This window comes from Oncorhynchus mykiss, chromosome 11, assembly GCF_013265735.2.
Source record: "Oncorhynchus mykiss isolate Arlee chromosome 11, USDA_OmykA_1.1, whole genome shotgun sequence".
NCBI classification, from domain to species: Eukaryota; Metazoa; Chordata; class Actinopteri; order Salmoniformes; family Salmonidae; genus Oncorhynchus; species Oncorhynchus mykiss.
The window spans coordinates 40,714,175-40,736,164 of record NC_048575.1 but is presented as its reverse complement, the minus strand read 5'-3'; the positions used below and the strand labels follow the sequence as shown (position 1 = coordinate 40,736,164).

The 21,990-nt window shown below is 43.4% G+C and overlaps 1 protein-coding gene across 3 annotated transcripts in view; it reads right to left on the bottom strand.

Annotated features, from left to right (window-relative positions):
* Positions 1-21,990, bottom strand: part of grid2 (glutamate receptor, ionotropic, delta 2) — a 555,674-nt gene that overhangs the window by 7,830 nt on the left and 525,854 nt on the right. For all 3 annotated transcript variants that reach the window (XR_002475295.2, XM_021620870.2, XM_021620869.2), the window contains exons 14-15: positions 19,781-19,947; positions 5,045-5,285 (exon numbers count right to left, since the gene is read on the bottom strand). Coding sequence is in view for 2 of the 3 variants with exons in the window: in XM_021620870.2 (XP_021476545.2) it covers positions 5,045-5,285; positions 19,781-19,947 (408 nt within the window). In the remaining variant the exon portion in view is untranslated. The remainder of the gene's footprint in view (positions 1-5,044; positions 5,286-19,780; positions 19,948-21,990) is intronic.

Sequence of the window (21,990 nt, the reverse complement as noted above, 5' to 3'; positions counted from 1 at the left end):
TCGTGGACTTCAGGAGACAGCGGAGGGTGCACCCCCCTATCTACATCGACGGGACCGCAGCGGAGTAGGTGGAAAGCTTCAAGTTCCTTGGCATATACAATCGTGGCTAAAAGTTTTGAGAATGACACAAATATTAATTTTCACAAAGTCTGCTGGCTCTGTTTGTATGATGGCAATTTGCATATACTCCAGAATGTTATGAAGAGTGATCAGATGAATTGCAATTAATTGCAAAGTCCCTCTTTGCCATGCAAATGAACTCAATCCCCCAAAAACATTTCCACTGCATTTCAGCCCTGCCACAAAAGGACCAGCTGACATCATGTCAGTGATTCTCTCATTAACACAGGTGTGAGTGTTGACGAGGACAAGGCTGGAAATCACTCTGTCATGCTGATTGAGTTCGAATAACAGACTCTAAGCTTCAAACGGAGGGTGGTGCTTGGAATCATTTTTCTTCCTCTGTCATCCATGGTTACCTGCAAGGAAACACGTGCTGTCATCATTTCTTTGCACAAAAAGGGCTTCACAGGCAAGGATATTGCTGCCAGTAAGATTGCACCTAAATCAATCCATTTATCGGATCATCAAGAACTTCAAGGAGAGCGGTTCAATTGTTGTGAAGAAGGCTTCAGGGCACCCAAGAAAGTCCAGCAAGCACCAGAAAAGTATCCTAAAGTTGATTCAGCTGCGGGATCAGGGCACCACCAGTACAGAGCTTGCTCAGGAATGGCAGCAGGAAGGAGTGATTGCATCTGCATGCACAGTGAGGCGAAGACTTTTGGAGGATGGCCTGGTGTCAAGAAGGGCAGGAAGGAAGAACATCAGGGACGGACTGATATTCTGCAAAAGGTACAGGGATTGGACTGCTGAGGACTGGGGTAAAGTCATTTTCTCTGATGAATCCCCTTTCCAATTGTTTGGGGCATCCGGAAAAAAGCTTGTCCGGAGAAGACAAGGCGAGCGCTACCATCAGTCCTATGTCATGCCAACAGTAAAGCATCCTGAGACCATTCATGTGTGGGATTGCTTCTCAGCCAAGGGAGTGGGCTCACTCACAATTTTGCCTAAGAACACAGCCATGAATAAAGAATGGTACCAACACATCCTCCAAGAGCAACTTCTCCCAAATATCCAGGAAATGTTTGGTGATGAACAATGCCTTTTCCAGCATGATGGAGCACCTTGCCATAAGGCAAAAGTGATAACTAAGTGGCTCGGGGAACAAAACATTGATATTTTGGGTCCATGGCCAGGAAACTCCCCAGACCTTAATCCCATTGAGAACTTGTGGTCAATCCTCAAGAGGCGAGTGTACAAACAAAAACCCACAAATTCTGACAAAATCCAAGCATTGATTATGCAAGAATGGGCTGCCATCAGTCAGGATGTGGCCCAGAAGTTAATTGACAGCATACCAGGGCGGAGTCCTTGAAAGAGAAGGCACAACATTGCACATATTGACTCTTTGCATCAACTTCATGCAATTGTCAGTAAAAGCCTTTGATACTTCAGTATTCCATAATAACATCTGACAAAAATATCTAAAGACACTGAGGCAGCAGACTTGGTGAAAATTAATATTTGTGTAATTCTCAAAACTTTTGGTCACGACTGTACATCACTAAGAAACTGAAATGGACCACCCACACAGACAGTATGGTGAAAAAGGCACAACAGAGCCTCTTCAACCTCAGTAGGCTAAAGAATTTGGCTTGTCACCTAAAACCCTCACAAAATTGTACAGGTGCACAATTGAAAGCATCCTGTCGGGCCTGGTTGCCTGGTATGGCAATTGCACCGCCCGCAACCGCAAGGCTCTCCAGAGGGTGGTGTGGTCTACTGAATGCATTACCGGGGGGCAAACTACCCGCCGTCCAGGACACCTACAGCACCGGTTGTCACAGGAAGGCCAAAAAGATCATCAAGGACATCAACCACCCGAGCCACTGCCTGTTCATCCCGCTGTCATCCAGAAGGCGAGGTCAGTACAGGTGCAAAGTACAGGTTTCATTCAAAGAGGAACACCAGCTTAATTGCGACAAGCCTAATGCGATTGAGCAGCTGTGTCATTACTCAGTGTTTGTTGGTCTGTGTATGCTTGTATGCACGTTGTAAGCTTGTTGTATGTCTGTCTGTGTGTGAGCGAGCTAGGGAGCAGTCCTTACAGTACATAGTGCACTACTTTTGACCATATGGTTTCAAGCCCTGGTCGAAAGTAGTGCACTATAAAGGAAATAGGGTTCCATTTGGGACGAAGCCTATATTGAGGACCGGAGGGAAGGGATATTCCTAATGAGAAAGGGCAGTAGTGCAGTATATTGAGGAAGCTGATGGCTCCTAGTGAAAGCCTCTTGACTGCAGACACACTGGGTCACTCTGACACACTGCACCGGGCCCAGCAGGATGTGACCTCACCACCATCACCCTGCCGACCGTAACCACGGTTCATAAGCACAGTCCCCAGCGTCACTGTGGGCCATGGGCAGGGTGAAGTGTAGGGCTCAACTAAACAACATGGCTAAGACACCACTACTTTCACCATGGCAGCTTTAGGCTACCACTACAACTCTTGGATTCCGTAAATAGTATGAAGTTCAAAGTTTATAATGCAGCACTCTATATCCAGTTTTATGTGAATTAGCCAAATCAGTTCAATATTCAAAGAGGATGAGGGCTCGCAACAGATCACTACTACCCAGCTTTTTACAAAACTCACTCTTTAAAATCAATACCATGCAAATATTTTTTTTTTTTAACAATGCAACCAATATCCATGCAGTACCTAACCAAAGTAAAGGGCAATTTTGATAGGACTATTTGAGTGCTAAATTAAGTGATGTGATAATCACATTGATTTCTCAATGCTCTTCATTACAAAGACCTTGAACCCCAGGCACCGATACACTGGTCAGTCAGGGTCCCTGTATTGAAGGTTAATAAAGATGGCAGGGGGCTACTGGGCTTCTTTGTATATGATCACTGGCCAGACATGCTCACTAGTTAACCTGACACATGAAAGCTGTTGTGAGTGCAGGGGGTCATGGGTAGGGGGTAGAGGGGGATAGAAAGCTGGGGTGGGGTGCTATGATGGGGAACAGACTTGAGACGACACAGGCCTCGCTGCCTTGATCAAAAGCTTTCATTATTGTCGAGCTGAAGAGATGAAACAGGCATTCTGTTGAGCACCCGGCTTCCTGTGGCGTGGCTATGATGTCGTGACCCAGTCAACAACACACAGACACCAGCTGAGAGGACAGAATAGGAGGGGGTAGGAGAGGTGGGAAGGGAAGGAGAGGAGAGCATGGCAGAGGGGTTATTGATGAGGGTGTGTGCATGGTTGGTTGTGGCTTGATAGGTGGGTTGAGAGGGATCTCGGCAACATAGGAAATTAAATGTGAAATAAAAAAATGTATAATGTTAATGGAGTAAACTATTATTTTAGTGGTAAACTGACCCTCATTTTAAGATTTACTTTGCTTTATTACAAAATGCATTTTCAAAAAAATTATCCTAAATTAGTGCCACTCCATGGCTTGATTTAATTTGTGATTCTAATTTATACATGACTAATGAACACTAAATTGGGCATGACAATATTTATTTTCCATAATTGCATTACTCTCTGCTCGTTAGTACATTTGCATTTCACATCAGCTTTGCTGAGTAGGATTTCACAGTCCTCGAGTCTCAGGGACAATCATTTCCATAACCACTGTGCTTGGGTCTGGATGTGATGAAAACGCCTTGGCTGTGCCTACCTGCTCATTAGGTGGACGAGTGGAAGAAGAGATATGACAGAAAGAAAGATAGGAAAGATAAATTATTGTGCTATGCATGGCTGTACCTTGTGTTAGCAATCAAATGTACAGGGGACATCAAAATTCAATACAGCCCTTTAACATGGGATACGTTTCTGTTTCAAGCTGGTGTGCCTTCTTCTCTATGACTCTATGGTGTTGTTAACATAAGAGTCTGCATTTATGTCTCTGGCCCGAAATGGACTGGACAGAGACACAAATGCCAGATGGACTGGTCCATCTTTAGCCTAGTGGGCCTGTCTAAATGGGGGTTTTGGCAGAATGGTCCTTATTTGAGGGCCACGAGGAAGAAAAAGAACCAGTTTGTTAGAAATGCCTGCACTGATTTCTGGTCCCTGTCTGTCCCTGCCTCTGTCTGGGTTAGAGCATGCTGGAGCAATCCCATAGGCTGTCTTTATGCGGCCATAAATATGTGGCATAAAATACCTCATCTTTGAGGAATCAGACTTTCAAGGAAATATTTAGATAGCCACATTCCAAATGCAGTTTAAAGAGAACTGTTTGTCTTTTGAGTGAGTAACAGTTGCTGCAATTGATGATGCTCATGGTGGTTTAAGCCCTGAAACCATGACCTAGTCAGTGTAGCTTGTGTGAGCTTCCGGACCCTTTCGTTTTATGAATTTTACAAATACACTCGAAACTGGTGACATTTTACACAAACCCCCTCATATACTACAGCATGTGTGCGTCCCAAATGGCACCCTATTCCCTATATAGTGTACTACTTTTAACCAGAGTCATGTGGACCCTGGTTGTCCTTGTCAAAAGTAGTGCACTATATAGAGAACAGGGTGCCATTTGGGATGCATTCTATGTCATGTGCAGTCACAGTAACAGATGTCAGTTAAATTGAACCTCTTCTAAAAAGAGGTTTGTTCCCACGCCTTATGTAGTTCCAGTGTCATAGATGGAAAACCCTGGAGTGAGCCGGAGTTTCACTGTGTTCATCTTATCAAACGCCAAATGTTTGTTTATTGTCTGTCCTAACCAGCTAGCCAGGGGCAGCTTTGACACCACAGCAAGGGACAGACCACTTGACTAACAGGTTAACAACTGCTCTCCTCACTACGTACAAACATCTGTTACATTATGACACTGACAACATGTACAGTAGACATGACAACCATGACATGTATCCGGAAAACAAAATGTTCAAGTCAAGTGTTACCGAGACCCCCAGACACAGACCCCCACAACCACCCTGGCCTCCCCCAGCTCCTCACCTCTTTGGAGGGGACTCGTGAGCCCTTCCTCCTTGTCCACCAGGTCTCCACCATGGCGATGAGACAGGAGAGCACCACACCTGCCGCCAGCACGCAGAACACGCCGGCAAAGCTGTGGATGTCCAGGGCGCTGCCGCGGTGTTTTGTGTGCACCGCAGAGTACAGGTCACACGGGCTGTCCCGGGGCCACCACTTCAGCTTCAGGATGTCCATGTCCCCGTTCTGCTGCAGCTCCAGGATCCTGACACACACACAGATAGATGCACACACACGCGCACATGCACGCATGGACAGACATGGATGCGCGCACACAGATATACACACAAACAAACAAATTGAGTACAGATGTGTTATTGTCTGCAGGTGTATACAGGAATAGGGCAAAATCTACATTTCATTCAGATTGGACTGCATCACATTTTCTTCAGGATGTAGGTTATAATCTACTTGCCCTGAAGAGTAAGTAGCTTAGACTCCGTGCCATATTTATTAGGTACACCCATCTAGTACTAGGTCGAACCCCCCTTCGGGACACAAGGTGTGACATTCAAATGCTGCTCAATTGGTATCAAGGGAACTAACGTGTGCCAGGAAAACATTTCCCACACCATTACACCACCACCACCCGGTACAGTTGACACCAGGCAGGATGGGGCCATGGACTCATGCTGCTTATGCCAAATCCTGACTCTACCATCAGCATGACACAACAGGAACCGGGATTCATGCGAGCAGGCAATGTTTTTCCACTCCTCAATTGTCAAGTGATGGTGATCCCGTGCCCACTAGAGCAGCTTCTTCTTGTTTTTAGCTGATAGGAGTAGAACCCAGTGTGGTCGTCTGCTGCAAAAGCCCATCCATAATAAGGACTGACAAGGTTGTGCTTTTCCAAGATGCCATTCTGCACACCACTGCTGTACTGCGCCGCTAGGTAGCCTAGTGGTTAGAGCGTTGGGTCAGTAACTGAATGGTTGCAGGATCAAATTCCTGAGCTGACAAAGTCAAAATCTGTTCTGAACAAGGCAGTTAACCAACCCACTGTTCCCCGGTAGGCTGTCATTGTAAATAAGAATTTGTTTTTTACTGACTTGCCTAGTTAAATAAAAATAAAAATATTTGCCTGTTTGTGGCCCACCTGTTAGCTTGCACAATTTTTCACATTCTCCTTTGACCATTCTCATCAACGAGCTGTTTTTGCCCACAGGACTGCCGCTGACTGGATGTTTTTTGTTAATTGCACCATTCTCTGTAAACCCTAGACACTGTCGTGCGTTTAAAGCCCAGGAGGCCAGACATTTCTGAGATACGCCTGGCACCGACGATCACAATACGCTCAAAGTTGCTTAGGTAACTCGTTTTGCAACATTCTAACGTTAAATTGCATAGTAATTCAGAGCATGTGCAGACCAGCTGGCTGGACTGTTAACGGACATATTCCATCTCTCCCTTTCCCAGTCTGTTTTCCCCACTTGCTTCAAGATGTCCAACATTGTTCCTGTACCCAAGAAAGCAAAGGTAACTGAACTAAATGACTATTTCCCCATAGCACTCACTTCTGTCATCATTAAGTGCTTTAAGGGGCTAGTTAAGGATCATCTAACCTCCACCTTACCAGACACCCTAGACCCACTACAATTTGCATACAGCAGATCCACTGATGGTGCCATCGCCCTGCACACTGTCGTATTCCATCTGGACAAGAGGAATACCTATGTAAGAATGATGTTCATTGACTACAGCTCAGCTTTCAACACCATAATGCCCTCCAAGCTCATCACTAAGCTTGGGGCCCTGGGTCTGAACCCGGCCCTGTGCAACTAGGTCCTGGACTTCCTGACGGGCCACCCCCAGGTGGTGAAGTTTGGCAACCACACCTCCGCTACGCTGATCCTCAACACAGGAGCCCCACATGGTTGCATGCTCAGCCCCCTCCTGTGCTCCCTGTTCACCCATGACTGCTAGGCCATGCACGTCTCCAACTCAATCATCAAGTTTGCAAACGACACAACAGTGGTGGGCCTGATTACCAACAGCAACAAAACAGCCTACAGGGTGGTGAGGGCCCTGGCAGAGTGGTGCCAGGAATACAACAACCTTGTTTTCGTCTAGACAGAGGCATATAAACTGAGTCACAAAACATTGACTGACATAGACTGACTAGGTGAAAGCTATGATCCCTTACTCTTGTCACTTAAATCCACTTCAATCAGTGGAGATGAAGGCAAGGAGACAGGGTTAAAGAAGGATTTTTAAACCTTCAGACAATTGAGACATGGACTGTGTGTGTGCCATTCAGAGGGTGAATGGGCAAGACCAAATATTTAAGTAACTTTGAACGGGGTATGGAAGTAGGTGCCAGGGGCACCAGTTTGAGTGTGTCAAGATCTGCAACAGTGCTGGGTTTTTCACACTCAACAGTTTCCCGTGTGTATCAAGAATGGTTCACCACCCAAAGGACACCCAGCCAATTTGACACAACTGTGGGAAGAATTGGAGTCAACATGGGCCAGCATCCCCGTGGAACACTTTCGACACCTTGTAGAGTCCATGCCATATCTATGACTCTGGCTAGACTAAAATAAGGTTTTTGTATTCAAAGGCAAGCACTGAGTATGACTCATGTCATTCGCATTGTATGATGATCTGAGGGTTGAATCTCAATTGTATTTCCTGGATTCCTCGCATCCTCTCTCCTCACCTCATTCTCAAAACACATTGGAGGTCAGAGAAGGAACCTTGACTCTTCTCCTCCAATGCGAGGGAGGACACTAGGACTCAAGAAAATACATGAGATTCCCCCTGATTCTCTGCAGTTGTTTGAATGGTCCTCAAACACTAGAGGGCAATATTGGACAAATAATGATGCCACAGACTGACAGCTGTATTAACCTGTCAAAATAATTATAAGAAATATGAATATGTTTTGTAGCAGAGTGTTACTACTTTTCTCTAATGACGTTATGCTGTCCAGCTAAACAAATTAACAATGACATCCAATAAAAACCCTCAAAGGTTGATTGGAGCCTTCTGTTAATTTACAGAACTATATTTCAGAGGTCTGGCTTGCGGTATCGCAGGAAACAAAATTAACAGCACACACACACACACACACGGACAAAGACACACGAGTGACTTGAATGACAACACTTATCTTTGACTGTGCCTCTACAAAGTATAACAAATAAAAATGTTGCCAAAGTATCTCAAATGCAAATATAGTACAACGGTAGTTTACACAATTAGAAAATGTCTTATTATATCTTAAATATCTTATTTCAATAACATATAATACTATATTATAGACATTATTTTAACCTCTTTAACCTCTGCTACATAGGCACATAGAACTGTACGGTCTGATTTTGGGATTACTGTTGGGAGACTAAGGGATCTTATTTAGATAAGGTCCACATAACAGATGACTCAGATGTTGGCTCAGATGGAATGAAAAAGAGGAATACATGCTAGTGAAACGTCCAATCAGAAACAGAGACTTGATAAGCTGTAGACCATACTATCTACCTAGAGAGTTTTCATCTGTATTTTTCGTAGCTGTCTACATACCACCACAGACCAATGCAGGCACTAAGACCGCACTCAATGAGCTGTATACCGCCATAAGAAAACAGCAAAACGCTCATCCAGAGGCAGTGCTCCTAGTGGCCGGTGACTTTAATGTAGGGAAACTTAAATCTGTTTGACCTCATTTCTATCAGCATGTTAAATGTGTAACCAGAGGGGGAAAAAAAAGTCTAGACCACCTTTGCTCCACACACAGAGACACGTACAACTCTCCCTCACCCTCCATTTGGTAAATCTGACCATAATTCTATCCTCCTGATTCCCGCTTACAAGCAAAAATTAAAGCAGGAAGCACCAGAGTCAAGAATTGGGACTCTAACTCAGAAGCTTACAAGAAATCCCGCTATTCCCCATCAAACAGGCAAAGCGTCAATACAGGACTAAGATCGAATCATACTACACCGGCTCCAACACTCGTCGGATGAGGCAGGGCTTGCAAACTATTACTGTACTACAAAGGGAAGCACAGCCGAGAGCTGCCCAGTGACACGAGCCGACCAGACGAGCTAAATGACTTCTATGCTAACTTCGAGGCAAGTAACACAGAAACATGCAAGAGAACACCAGCTGTTCCAGATGACTGCGTGATCACGCTCTCCGCAGCCGATGTGAGTAAGACTTTTAAGCGGGTCAACATTCACAGGGCCGCAGGGCCAGACGGATTACCAGGACATGTACTCCGAGCATGCGCTGACAAACTGGCAAGTATCTTCAATGACATTTTCAACCTCTCCCTATCTGAATCTGTAATACCAACATCTTTCAAGCAGACCACCATAGTCCCTGTGCCCAAGAACACTAAGGTAACCTGCCTTACTTCCGACCCGTAGCACTCACATTATCCCAAAAACCCTATACCCACTCCAATTTGCATACCGCCAAAACAGATTCACAGATGATGCAATCTATATTGCACTCCACACTGTCCTTTCACACCTGAAGAAAATGAACACCTATGTGAAAACAATATTCATTGACTACAACTCAGCGTTCAATGCCATAATGCCCTCAAAGCTCAACACTAAGCTAGGACCATGAGACTAAACACCTCCCTCTGCAACTGACGGGCCGTCCCCAGGTGGTAAGGGTAGGTGACAACACATCCACAACGCTGATCCCCCCTCAGGGGTGTGTGCTCAGTCCCCTCCTGTACTCCCCGTTCACTCATGACTGCACAGCCAGGCACGACTCAAACACCATCATTAAGTTTGCCGATGACACAACAGTGGTGTTCCTGATCACCAACAACGACAAGACAGCCTACAGGGAGGTTGTCAAAGACATGGCCGTGTGGTGTTAGGACAACAACCTCTCCCTCAATGTGATCAAGACTAAGGAGATGATTGAAAGCTTCAAGTTTCTTGGTGTCCAAATCACCAACAAACTAACATGGTCCAAGCCCACCAAGACAGTCGTGAAGAGGGCACAACAAAACCTATTCCCCCTCAGGAGACTGAAAAGATTTGACATGGGTCCTCAGATTCTCAAAAGGTTCTACATCTGTTCCATCGAGAGCATCCTGACTGGTTACATCACTGCCTGGTATGGCAACTGCTTGGCCTCCGTCCGCAAGGCACTACAGAGGGTAGTGTGTACGACTCAGTACATCACTGATGCCAAGCTTCCTGCCATACAGGACCTCTATACCAGGCGGTGTCAGAGGAAGGCCCAAAAATGTGTCAAAGACTCCAGCCACCCTAGTCATAGACTGTTCTCTCTGCTACCGCATGGCAAGCGGTACTTTAATAACTCTACCCACGTGTAAATATTACCTAAATTATCTCGACTAACCGGTGACCCCCGCACATTGACTCTGTACCGGTACCCCCTGTATATTGCCTCGGTATTGTTATTTTACTGCTGCTCATTAATCACTTGTTACTTTATTTCTTATGTTTTTAGGTATTTTTCTTAAAACGGCATTGTTTGTTAAAGGGCTTGTAAGTAAGCATAAGTAAGCTCTACACCGGTTGTATTCGGCTCATGTGACAAATAGAATTTGATTTGATTTTTGATTTGTTATTGGAAGAAATGTCATCTTGATTAATCAAAGTCGGTCCGAGATTTGAGCTTCGACGATTGATACTGTAGTTGTTATTCCGCCGACAAAGACAGGTCCGAAAAGGAAAGCAATGGAAAGAGGGATTGCACTCAATCTAATGGAATGGAATGAGGGAGATACCTCGGTTATCAAAATGCAGACAGCAATTCCGTCAAACATATTCAATTCCATCAATCTCGGAAGTCATCCAAGTGCTCAGATTTTCCAGTATGGGTTTTTGCTTGGTTTTCAATATTTCAGAATACTTCATTGTCCTCTATTTCCCTTACAGTGCACAGAAATGTGTGTTTTGCTCTTTAACCCAACCCCCCGTCACACGCACGCACACAGACACATACGATAGATACATTTTAGTAGCTTAAAAGAAAAGAACTGGACAAAAAAAGTGATTATACTTTAGAGTAAACAAAATACTTGAGATTGTGGCCAAAGAAGATTGGTCAATGTGGAAAGCTACCCTAAGAGCTTAGTCGTTTATCACTGCTTTCATGCACTAAGTGGAGTAATATGATAACATTTTTCTGTATGTTTTATCTCTGTGGAAATGTTGCTCTTTTATTGCCATGTTTTGCTCCAAAACAGACATATCACATCAAGTTGTTCATTTACATTTTAGTAATTTAGCACACGCTCTTATCCAGACCGACTAGGGTTAAGCGCCTTGCTCAAGAGCACATTGACAGATTTTTCCCCTAGTCGGCTAGGGGATTCGAACCAATGACCTTTCGGTTACTGGCCCAACACTCTTAACTGCCACCCTATGTTCACCTCATGTAGTATATACAGAATAAGACATGTTTCTATTTGCAGAAAAAATGATTTATTCTATTGCAACTACTATTAAGATCTGTCTCCTATGCATCTGGTGTACTCACAGCACACTGTGACTTCCAAATAGAATACAAGTTATTTTTCCACTATGTGTTTCCATTAGCTACCATGAGCCACACAGGCAATACAAAAGAGGCGCCCCTTCCTCACCCCAATTATACTGTATATGTCACCGCACGGTAAGATGGAGTGATGGAGCGGGAACGGAGCAATGGAGGGCTTGCGTTCCCCCTGGCCCTGTGCAGTGGTGACAGGAGGTATCGTCCCAACAGATGAGCTCCAACTGGGGCTAGAGAAATGTCACCTCCAAGGTGACTGATCTGGGCCCGTACACAATAAGAACAGCCTTGTCCCTCTCAACCACCGTGTCATTCTAGTGACTGGTTCAGGGGTTCACCAATGTGTCACTTGGGGTTAGTTATAAAATGTGTGCCTGTGTGTATGCGCAGTAGGTTGGTTGGTATTTTCATCTTTCAGGCTCTGCATGACCTGGGCTTTAGAGAACTCTGAATAGTGACCTAGCTCTAGTCCATAACCAATTGTAAAGGGCTGATCACCCTTACTCATGCTCTCTGGTGACAACACATGCACACACACTTCATGACATCACAGTGTTGCCGAGGAGTTCCGTGTTGTTAGGCCAAGCTCTCATTCCAGGAAAATGATCTAATGTCACACATGTAATGTCTATTGACATTTTTCTATCACTGGAGGTAGGTGGGAAGTTCTGTACAGTCTCACGTCAGAATTAGACGTCCATCCATGTTTCTCAAATGTCAAATTTCTAAGATGTACCAAAGGTTTGGGATAGGCTTAAAACCAAAATATAAAAAACTACTTTCTATCGCTGGATTCGAACTTGGAATCAGAGGCAGATGCTTACACCCACCCCTGTCCACAACACCCTAGCAAAACCGAAACATACTTGAAGGTAACACTGTTGCCCCTAGTGGCCGTTTCCACGTCATCTCCCGATGTCCTCAGACCTGGATAGACGTCCAATACTGACTTGTATCACGGGTAACCTGGCTGCTGTACCAACCAGCCTCTCTGCCTCCTGGGCTCTGCATGGCGATTAGTGTGGACTACTGGAGCTGTTTCCAAGGCAACCAGCTGCTGCAGAAATGATCATACGTTATTAGATGGTTTTGACGGAGGCAGACAAACTACCGTACTTGATAGGACTAAAGGGAAGACAAGAAAAAAAGAAAATAAAAGAAAAAAGGAGAAGCAGAAACTCCACGGTGATGCAAACAAATTATAACATCTGAGATGCTACATTTCAGTTGAACACAGACAAAGGCACATTACAACCCACATTACAACCCACATTCAAAGACACACACACACACACACACAACGTGATAAAACTGGGGTCCAGAGTCTTTAAACCAGAATTGTGTCTCAGGTTCGTATCCATAGGCAAATTGCTTCTAAAGGAGACAGATCATTAAATTAACGTACTCTAGGGCCCCAGACATCTTCAATATCAGGAGTTTGAGCTACTCCCCTCAGGTTGACAATACTTGGCACCAGGGCATAAAATAATAGAGCCAAACAATTGTTTATCCCAGAGGCAATAAGGCTTCTAAATGACAAACACGAGTAGGTCCAGCAGGCAGGCCTTTAGTTAATACTGTCCAATGTTTCCCAACTCCAATCCTCGAGTACCCCCAACAGCACAAATGTTTGTGCTGTTGTGGGTGGACAAACACACCTGATTCAACTCATCGAGGGCTTGATGATTAGTTGGCAAGTGTGCTTGTCCAAGACTACAAAAAGTGTGTACCGTTGGGGTACTCAAGGACTGGAGTTGAGAAACACTGCTGTAGTCGATAGTGTACAAATGTGTATTGTGTTCAGAATAATTAGGATTCCCACATGAACTGCACTTTGTCTACCCTCACTGGTTGTATTTATTGTTTGTAATAATTGTTTATTGTCTTTTGTCTACGCTTGATATGCATGTGTTTAATGTATGCACAGAGCCGCACACAAAATGTCCCCATGTTGATAATAAATTCATTATCTTATCGTATTCTGCTCTTATCTTATCTCTAGCTATAACCTATGCAAGAGGGTGCAACCTTGTTCCACTGCATCCAAACTTTAGAAGAAACAATTCAATCTGACAAAGAAATAGCAAAAACAGGGGACGTTCCAGTATGTTCCATCTGGGGGAATTTCTGACAACATGGTTACACAATGTCAAAAAAAGCACAGGAGAGAAACCGTTCTAAAATGAGCTCCTTGCAGAAAGTGAACTCTGAGTAGCAACTCCTTAGGACAAGGGAGGCGTGACGGCCATGGTACTAATCCCACACAGCCAGCCAAACCGTGTTCTCACTGTCTGACCCCTACCTCCAAAGAGCTTGTCTTCACAATGCCACTCATGCCCATTCCAGATTCACAGTCACAAATCATCACATTTAGTGGTACAATTAGGCCACTACAACAATCGAATCACACAAAGTGGTATGAGAGGGGGAAAAGAGTCCAGAGAGCTTCAGGTTTTATTAGCCGTATGTACGGGATAAGCATGGTATACGGTGTACCTAGTCCAATGAAATGCTTCCTTTTCAACACTTACATTTTTACCTTTATTTAACTAGTCAAGTCAGTTAAGAAAAAAATCTTATTTACAATGACGGCCTAGGAACAGTGGGTTGACTGCCTGGTTCAGAAGCAGAACAACAGATTCTTACCTTGTCAGCTTGGGGTTTTGTTCAAGCAATCTTTTGGTTGGTGGCCCAACACACTAACCACTAGGCTACCTGCCCCCCAAACGCAAGAACAATAAGAAATAGTACAAAATAAGAATACGAACAGAAAGCAAATGGCTAACTACCTAACTGCATAGCATGTTTGGTGATGAATACATATCTCCACTACATTTGCAATATATTTGTATCTAGCTGATCAAATCTCAGTCAGCTACAAGAATATGATTTCTAGAACTTTGAACAAATCCCTATATCACATACAAGCAATCTTAGGTCACAAACCGTACTTGCAAATGTATTTTGACAGTGTAGCGACCCATTTATGGGGACGAAGCAAACAACTGAGGGAATCTCTGATAAGATAGCAGAAATGTCAACTACTCATTCATTAAATCCCACTTATGGGTTTTAATGAGAGTTTCAGGGGGCGTGAGTTTGTCTAATGTTGATGGACGGGGACTGTAAGTGACAGTCCTGTCGTTGTTCCAGATGACGAGAGGTTGACAATGTCAGGTGTCGATCTCATTCTCACCGCTGCCACAGTGGAGCCTCCACAAAATCAAGTAATTTCCACAAACTGGAAATCGACTCCAAAAGACGCGCACATGCACAGAGCGCCATGGACCCTCAAGATCTAAGAAGAACACTGTCACTCACTGTGCCATTGGTGGCTAAATGCCATTACTAGGGTCAATATCCTCACCACTTTGGGAGGGCTGAACCGACACTGATTCCAGAAATACAATACAATTCAAGTAATAGTTTCCTGGCAAAGCATTCCCATCTCTTTTAGGCAATTTAACCTCTACAGGATCGGTGTCCCTCCACCGGAGGGATCGTTGTCCCTCCACTCCACTGCACTGTCCAATTTACAGTAGCTATTACAGTGAAAAAAACATCATGAAAATGTTTGAGGAGAGTGCATAACAACAACAAAAACTTTTATCACGGCAACTGGTTTGATACATTCACCTCTGAAGGTAAATATTGTACTTACATTCAGTAATCTTGCTCTGATTTGTCATCCTGAGGGTCCCAGAGATAAAATGTAGCATAGTTCTGTTTGATAAAATCTATTTTTATATTCAAATATAGGAACAGGGCTCTAAAGGTTGAAATCCTGCTGTTTCTCTTGCATTTCAAAGATGATGGAACAAAAAAATAAATTGAAAAAAAGCATGTTTTTTTTGTTTGTATTATCTTTTACCAGATCTAATGTGTTATATTCTATTCATTTCACATTTCCACAAACTTCAAAGTATTTCCTTTCAAATGGTATCAAGAATATGGATATCCTTGCTTCACGTCCTGAGCTCCAGGCAGTTAGATTTGGGTTTTATGTCATTTTAGGCAAACATTGGAAAAAAGAGGAATGTGGTCGATACCTGTATTGTTCAGACCCTTTTGCTTTTTACACATTTTGTTACGTTACAGCCTTATTCTAAAATGGATTTAAAATTATCCTCAGCAATCTACACACAATACCCCATAATGACAAAGTGAAAACAGGTTTTTAGACATTTTTGCAAAAACAGAAATACCTTATTTATGTAAGTATTCAGACCCTTTGCTATGAGACTTTAAATTGAGCTCAGGTGCATCCTGTTTCCATTGATCCTCCTTGAGATGTTTCTACCAATTGATTGGAATCCACCTGTGGTAAATTCAATTGATTGGACATGATTTGGAAAGGCACACACCGGTCTATATAAAAAGGTCCCACAGTTGACAGTGAACCAAATCATGTGCTCGAAGGAATTGTCTGTAGAACTCCGATCTGGGGAAAGGTACCAAAACATTTCTGTAGAATTGAAAGTTCCCAAGAACACAGTGGCCTCCATCATTCTTAAATGGAAGAAGTTTCGAACCACAAAGACTCTTCCTAGAGCTGGCCGCCCGGCCAAACTGAGCATTCGGGGGAGAAGGGCCTTGGTCAGGGAGGAGACAAAGAACCCAATGGTCACTAACAGAGCTCTAGAGTACCTCTGTGGAGATGGGAGAACCTTCCAGAAGGACAACCATCTCTGCAGCACTCCACATATCAGGCCTTTATTGTAGAGCGGCCAGACGGAAGCCACTCCTCTGTAAAAGGCACATGACAGCCCGCTTGGAGTTTGCCAAAAGGCACCTAAAGGACTGTCAGACCATGAGAAGCAAGATTATCTGGTCTGATGAAACCAAGATTTAACACTTTATCCTGAATGCCAAGCGTCATGTCTGGACGAAACCTGGCACCATCCCTACAGTGAAGTATGGTGGTGGCAGCATCATGCTGTGGGGATGTTTTTCAGCGGCAGGGACTGGGAGACTAGTCAGGATCGAGACAAAGATGAACAGAGTAAAGTACACATAGATCCTTGATGAAAACCTGCTCCAGAGTGTTTAGGACCTCAGACTGGGGCAAAGATTCACCTTCCAACAAGACAACGACCCTAAGCGCACAGCCACGACAACGCAGGAGTGGCTTCGGGACAAGTCTCTGAATGTCCTTGAGTGGCCCAGCCAGATCCCAGACTTGAAACCGATCGAACATCTCGGGAGAGACCTGAAAATAGCTGTACAGCGACGCTCTCCATCCAACCTGACAGAGCTTGAGAGGATCTGCAGAGAAGAATGGGAGAAACTCCCAAAATACAGGTGTGCCAAGCTTGTAGTGTAATACCTAAGAAGACTTGATGCTGTAATCATTGCCAAAGGTGCTTCAACAAAGTACTGAGTAAAGGGTGTGAATACTTATGTAAATGTCATTTCAGTTTTAAAACGTTTATAAATTAGCAAAAATTTCTAAAAACCTGTTTTGTTTTATCATTATGGGGTATTGTGTGTAGAATGATGAGGGAAAAAATGAATTAATCAATTTTAGAACAAGGCTATAATGTAACAAAAAGTGGAAAAAGTCAAGGGGTCTGAATACTTTCCGAATGCACTGTATGCATGATTGTGTGGCTGTGTGTGCATGCTGCTGCTATTTAAGTGCAAGACTCATAGGGTTCTCACCTGAAATCCGTAGTTTTCATCGAATTCCTGAAAACTGCAACATTCTGACTCTGTCTACACTATATCTGGATGATCAACTCAGTCTGGTTACCACACATCATTACCAGCACACTATATATACACATCAATGTATGGTGGCACAGTGACTCACACTCTCTCCGGTAAGTGGAAAACATCACTTCTCTCTGGGAACTGTTTCTTCTGGGTTGTTTGATTCTATCAAGGTGAACAACAAGTTGTATTCGTGATGAGTAATGTAATGGCAGTACTCTATCAACGACACCCCCACCACTACCCCCCCCCCCCCCCCCCCCTTCTCAAGAAGGACAGCGGAGAGCAAGGTGCTATTAGGGGAAGTGGATAGAACCCTCACTGTCAGAGTAGTGCCCCACACACATACACCCTCTCTCTTTCCACAATGTTAAAGCAGATCAATTATTTTTAATCTTAATACACTGGGAACTGTAAACGGTGAAATATTTTATGAGTAGACTGGAGACCAAAACAATACCCTGTGCACTTGCACAGGCTCCCACTCTAATTACACACAAAATCACTGGCTATTTGACTGACTATTGATAGCTTGGCAATGTTTTGTCTCCATTGTCTTTCAGGACATGAAATTCTGATTGACAAGGCCAACAAAACCCTTGGAGATATCCATGTTTTTTATTCAAACGCAATATCAACCCCAAGCTATTCCATGTCTTCAAATAGCAATAGTTGAGGGAATGTTGGCACAGTTTGATAATAAATACTGATGATCAGTATTTCCCTAATCAGTAATGTAATTTTAGGATTACCCAAATCTTGTATGGCTTACTTTTAGATGACTTTCCACTTAAGAGGCATTAGAAGACATAACGGATCCATCAAACACATTTGGTGTGTCATCAGAGCATCTCACAGATTACTGCACCTGTACATAGCCCATCTATAATTTAGCCCAAACAACTACCTCTCCCCCTACTGTATTTATTTATTTTGCTCCTTTGCACGCCATTATTATCTTTACTTTGCACATTCTTCCACTGCAAATCTACCATTCCAGTGTATAATTTTTTTAAATGTATTTAAAAAAAAATATATATATATATTTAACTTGCTATATTGTGTTTACTTCGCCACCATGGCTTTTTTGCCTTTACCTCCCTTATCTCACCTCATTTGCTCACATTGTATATAGACTTATTTTTCTACTGTATTATTGACTGTATGTTTGTTTTAGCTGGTGGCGTAATGGATTACAGTTACAGACTACATGTAATCAGTTACTCTCCAACTCTGTGATGATAGTGGGGAACACCATGGAGAGTGTATTTGTCTCCCAGCCACTGCTGGGAGACAAATACAATTTCTCCATCATTTCATTGTTGTGCTTCATTGACTTGTGTAATCCAAAAAGTCAGAAGAAGTCATGTTTCCAAAACAATTTTGTCTCAGTAATTTCCCCTGCATTGTTTGGGAACCATAGGGAACACTTTTAGTAAACTGTTTTATTTTAAAATGAGCTTGGAAAGCGCTCCCCAAGAGCCTGACAAAGTCCTGGAAATAATGACAAGGAATTAAATAGGACTGTCAATTAATAACTTGTTTACTTTCACAACCACCATTAGTGGCAATATTCTGCAGTTGTGTGCATCAGTAGACAAAGAGGTGCAAATAGAATAAAAATAAATACTGAATCACACGCTGGGGCTCATTCACACACACGCACAAACAGGAGCACCAGACGCCCACACACACGCACGGATATACACATGCACACACACGCACGCACACGCGCACACACACACACACACACACACACACACACACGCACGCACACATATATACCCTTGTTCATTCTAAATACAAATTCAGCTTGCATCTGCCTCTTAATGGCATGAAGGATCCTCTCTTAGTGTGTATAGAAATCAAAACAAGTGCAGTAGCACATCATTACAGGTGCACGGGGGACTTGAGCATGTCATAATGATTTAGCTTTACTACATGCCCTTGTCAATCATCTTCAAGGTAATTTCTAATGGACAAGTGATTTAGCATTTTGTCTTGCTGTACTTTGTCAAACTATCAACCACCTATAATTCCATCACAACATTTGATGTCCTTTCACAAATGTCCTTTTACAAAATGACTTGGACAAACTCCAGTCCACTGAACAAAAGGTGACATTTCACTGAAAGGCCATTACAGCAGTTGACTTCAAAAAACAGAAACGACTAAATCCTTCTCACATTGTAGATGAGGCAATCGTGTAGTTAGGGTAGCCTGTATGTTTGCACACTGCTGCTTGTACACTGAATAGTGTACTGTATTAACACTTTTTGCAGCTCTGTGTGGCTCAGTCGGTAGAGCATGGCACTGTTTACAGCATGGTTTGTTGGTTCGATTCCCTCTGGGGCCACCCATACAAAAAAATATATGCATGCATTACTGTAAGTCGCTTTGGATAAACCTGTTGAATAAATAGCATGTATTATATTACTTGTTCTAAGCATATATTAGCACTTATAATAAAGCCTTAAATGTTCAACGTACCTCTGGGAGAAGATGTCCCTGTATGGACTGCCGTGCTGCAGGGCGATGCCGTATCCCCGGTCTGGTGCCTTGTTCCCCACAGTGTAGAAGGAGCAGTCCTCATCGTTGATGCCCACATACTCCAGCACTGCCACATCCCACACAAAGGCAAAATGGCCGTACTTCACCTGAGAGAAAAGTAGAAACATAGAAATATAATTACTGAGTGTATCCATGAGGGTACAGTCAAATTGTTGTGGTCTGATGGGCTACGCCCTTTACTGTAATTCTATTTCTAGAGGTAGAAACAGATATGGAAACGCATACACATAACACAATACAAGCTATTATTTGACACTCCAGTCGAGAGATGGTAACATGATTGAACATGAACACTAACCATGACAATTTTGTTGCTTGCATTGTGGAGTAGGGTAAAATGTCGCACCTCGACACTGAACTTTGCTCAGTTTTGTATTTTACCCAGTAATAGTCAATGTCATGATTGCACATGGTTCCTGACAATTGAACAGAATAAATGATAAACAAAAAGACATACGTGATTAGCCTACCCTGCAATTGGAATATAATATGTTATTTTCATTTGAATATGTAGCGAGTGCACGTTCTAGCTTTACATTCATCACCACTATGTCATTCCTTTTTTCTTTAGTTTGCTTAGATGGGAGTGTGTGCTTGCAGAGTGGAAGTCAAGGTTAATATGGTCAGAGGTAACCAAATCATCACCCATTTTACTGCAGCTCTACAGCTCATTTTAATGGGACACATACCATCCACACCAACTCACTTTTCAAAGAAAAATACCAAGGTGTGAGGACATTCACATTTGGCCCTCTTTTGAGACATGGCCGCTTCCTTTTTGATTCTGTGAATCTTTTGTGGATCCATTGTTATTAGCCCTGTAAGAGACGCACCAGGGCTGCCTGCCTGGCCCTCTACATGCGTTTGGACTCTGACGTCTCATTAACTGTAATGGTACTTTATGACATTTTCAGTCACCTCACCCCAGTCTGCGTCTGGACAGGGTTCAGGATGATTGCCCTCTGCAGCATGACTCTTGTCTGAATAAGAAATCCTCTTATTTTGTGATTTGGTTCAAACAGCACTATGGATGGGTGTCCTGAAGGGCAACCCATTCCTTCAATATATAGGGAATAGGGGCCCATTTGTAATGCATCCTCTTCCTTCTCCTGGATCGCTTTTGTAGTGTATTCGGAAAGTATTCAGACCCCTTGACTTTTTCCACATTTTGTTAAGTTACAGCCTTATTCTAAAAGGGATGAAAATGTTTTTTTCCCCTCATCAATGTACACACAATACCCCATAATTTATTATAATACCCCCATAATACCCGGAAGCAAAAACAGGTTTTTAGAAATTTTTGCAAATGTATAAAAAATAAAAATTGAAATACCACATTTACATAAGCATTCAGACCTTTTTACTCAAATCAAATCAAATTGTAGTTGTCACATGCGCCGAATACCGAGAAATGCTTACTTACAAGCCCTTAACCAACAATGCAGTTAAGAAAATATGTCAATGTGTGGGGGCACAGGTTAGTCGAGGTAATTTGTACATGTAGGTAGGGGTAAAGTAATTATGCATAGATAATAAACAGCTGGGGGGGAGTGTCAATGCAAATAGTCTGGGTGATTAATTGTTAAGGAGTGTTATGGCTTGGGGGTAGAAGCTGTTAAGCAGCCTTTTGGACCTAGACTTGGCACTCCGGTACCTTTTGCCATTCGGTAGCAGAGAGAACAGTCTATTACTTGGATGACTGGCGTGTTTTTTGGGGCTTTCCTCTGACGCCGCCTAATATAATATAGGTCCTGGATGGCAGGAAACTTGGCCCCATTGATGAACTGGGCTGTACACACTACCATCTGTGGCGCTTTACGGTCGGATGCCGAGCAGTTGCCATACCAGGCGGTGATGCAACCGGTCAGGAAGCTCTCGATGGTGCGGCTGTATAACTTTTTGAGGATCTGGGTTCCTTTGCCAAACCGCCGTGCTTTGTTGAAGCCCATGTTGGCAGCGATTACAGCCTCAAGTCTTCTTGGGTATGAAGCTACAAGCTTGACACACCTGTATTTGGGGAGTTTCTCCAAATTTCCTCAATGATCTCGCTGTGCTTCCCTCCGTTCATCTTTCACTCGATTCTGACTAGTCTCCCAGTCCCTGCCGCTGAAAAACATCTCCACAGCATG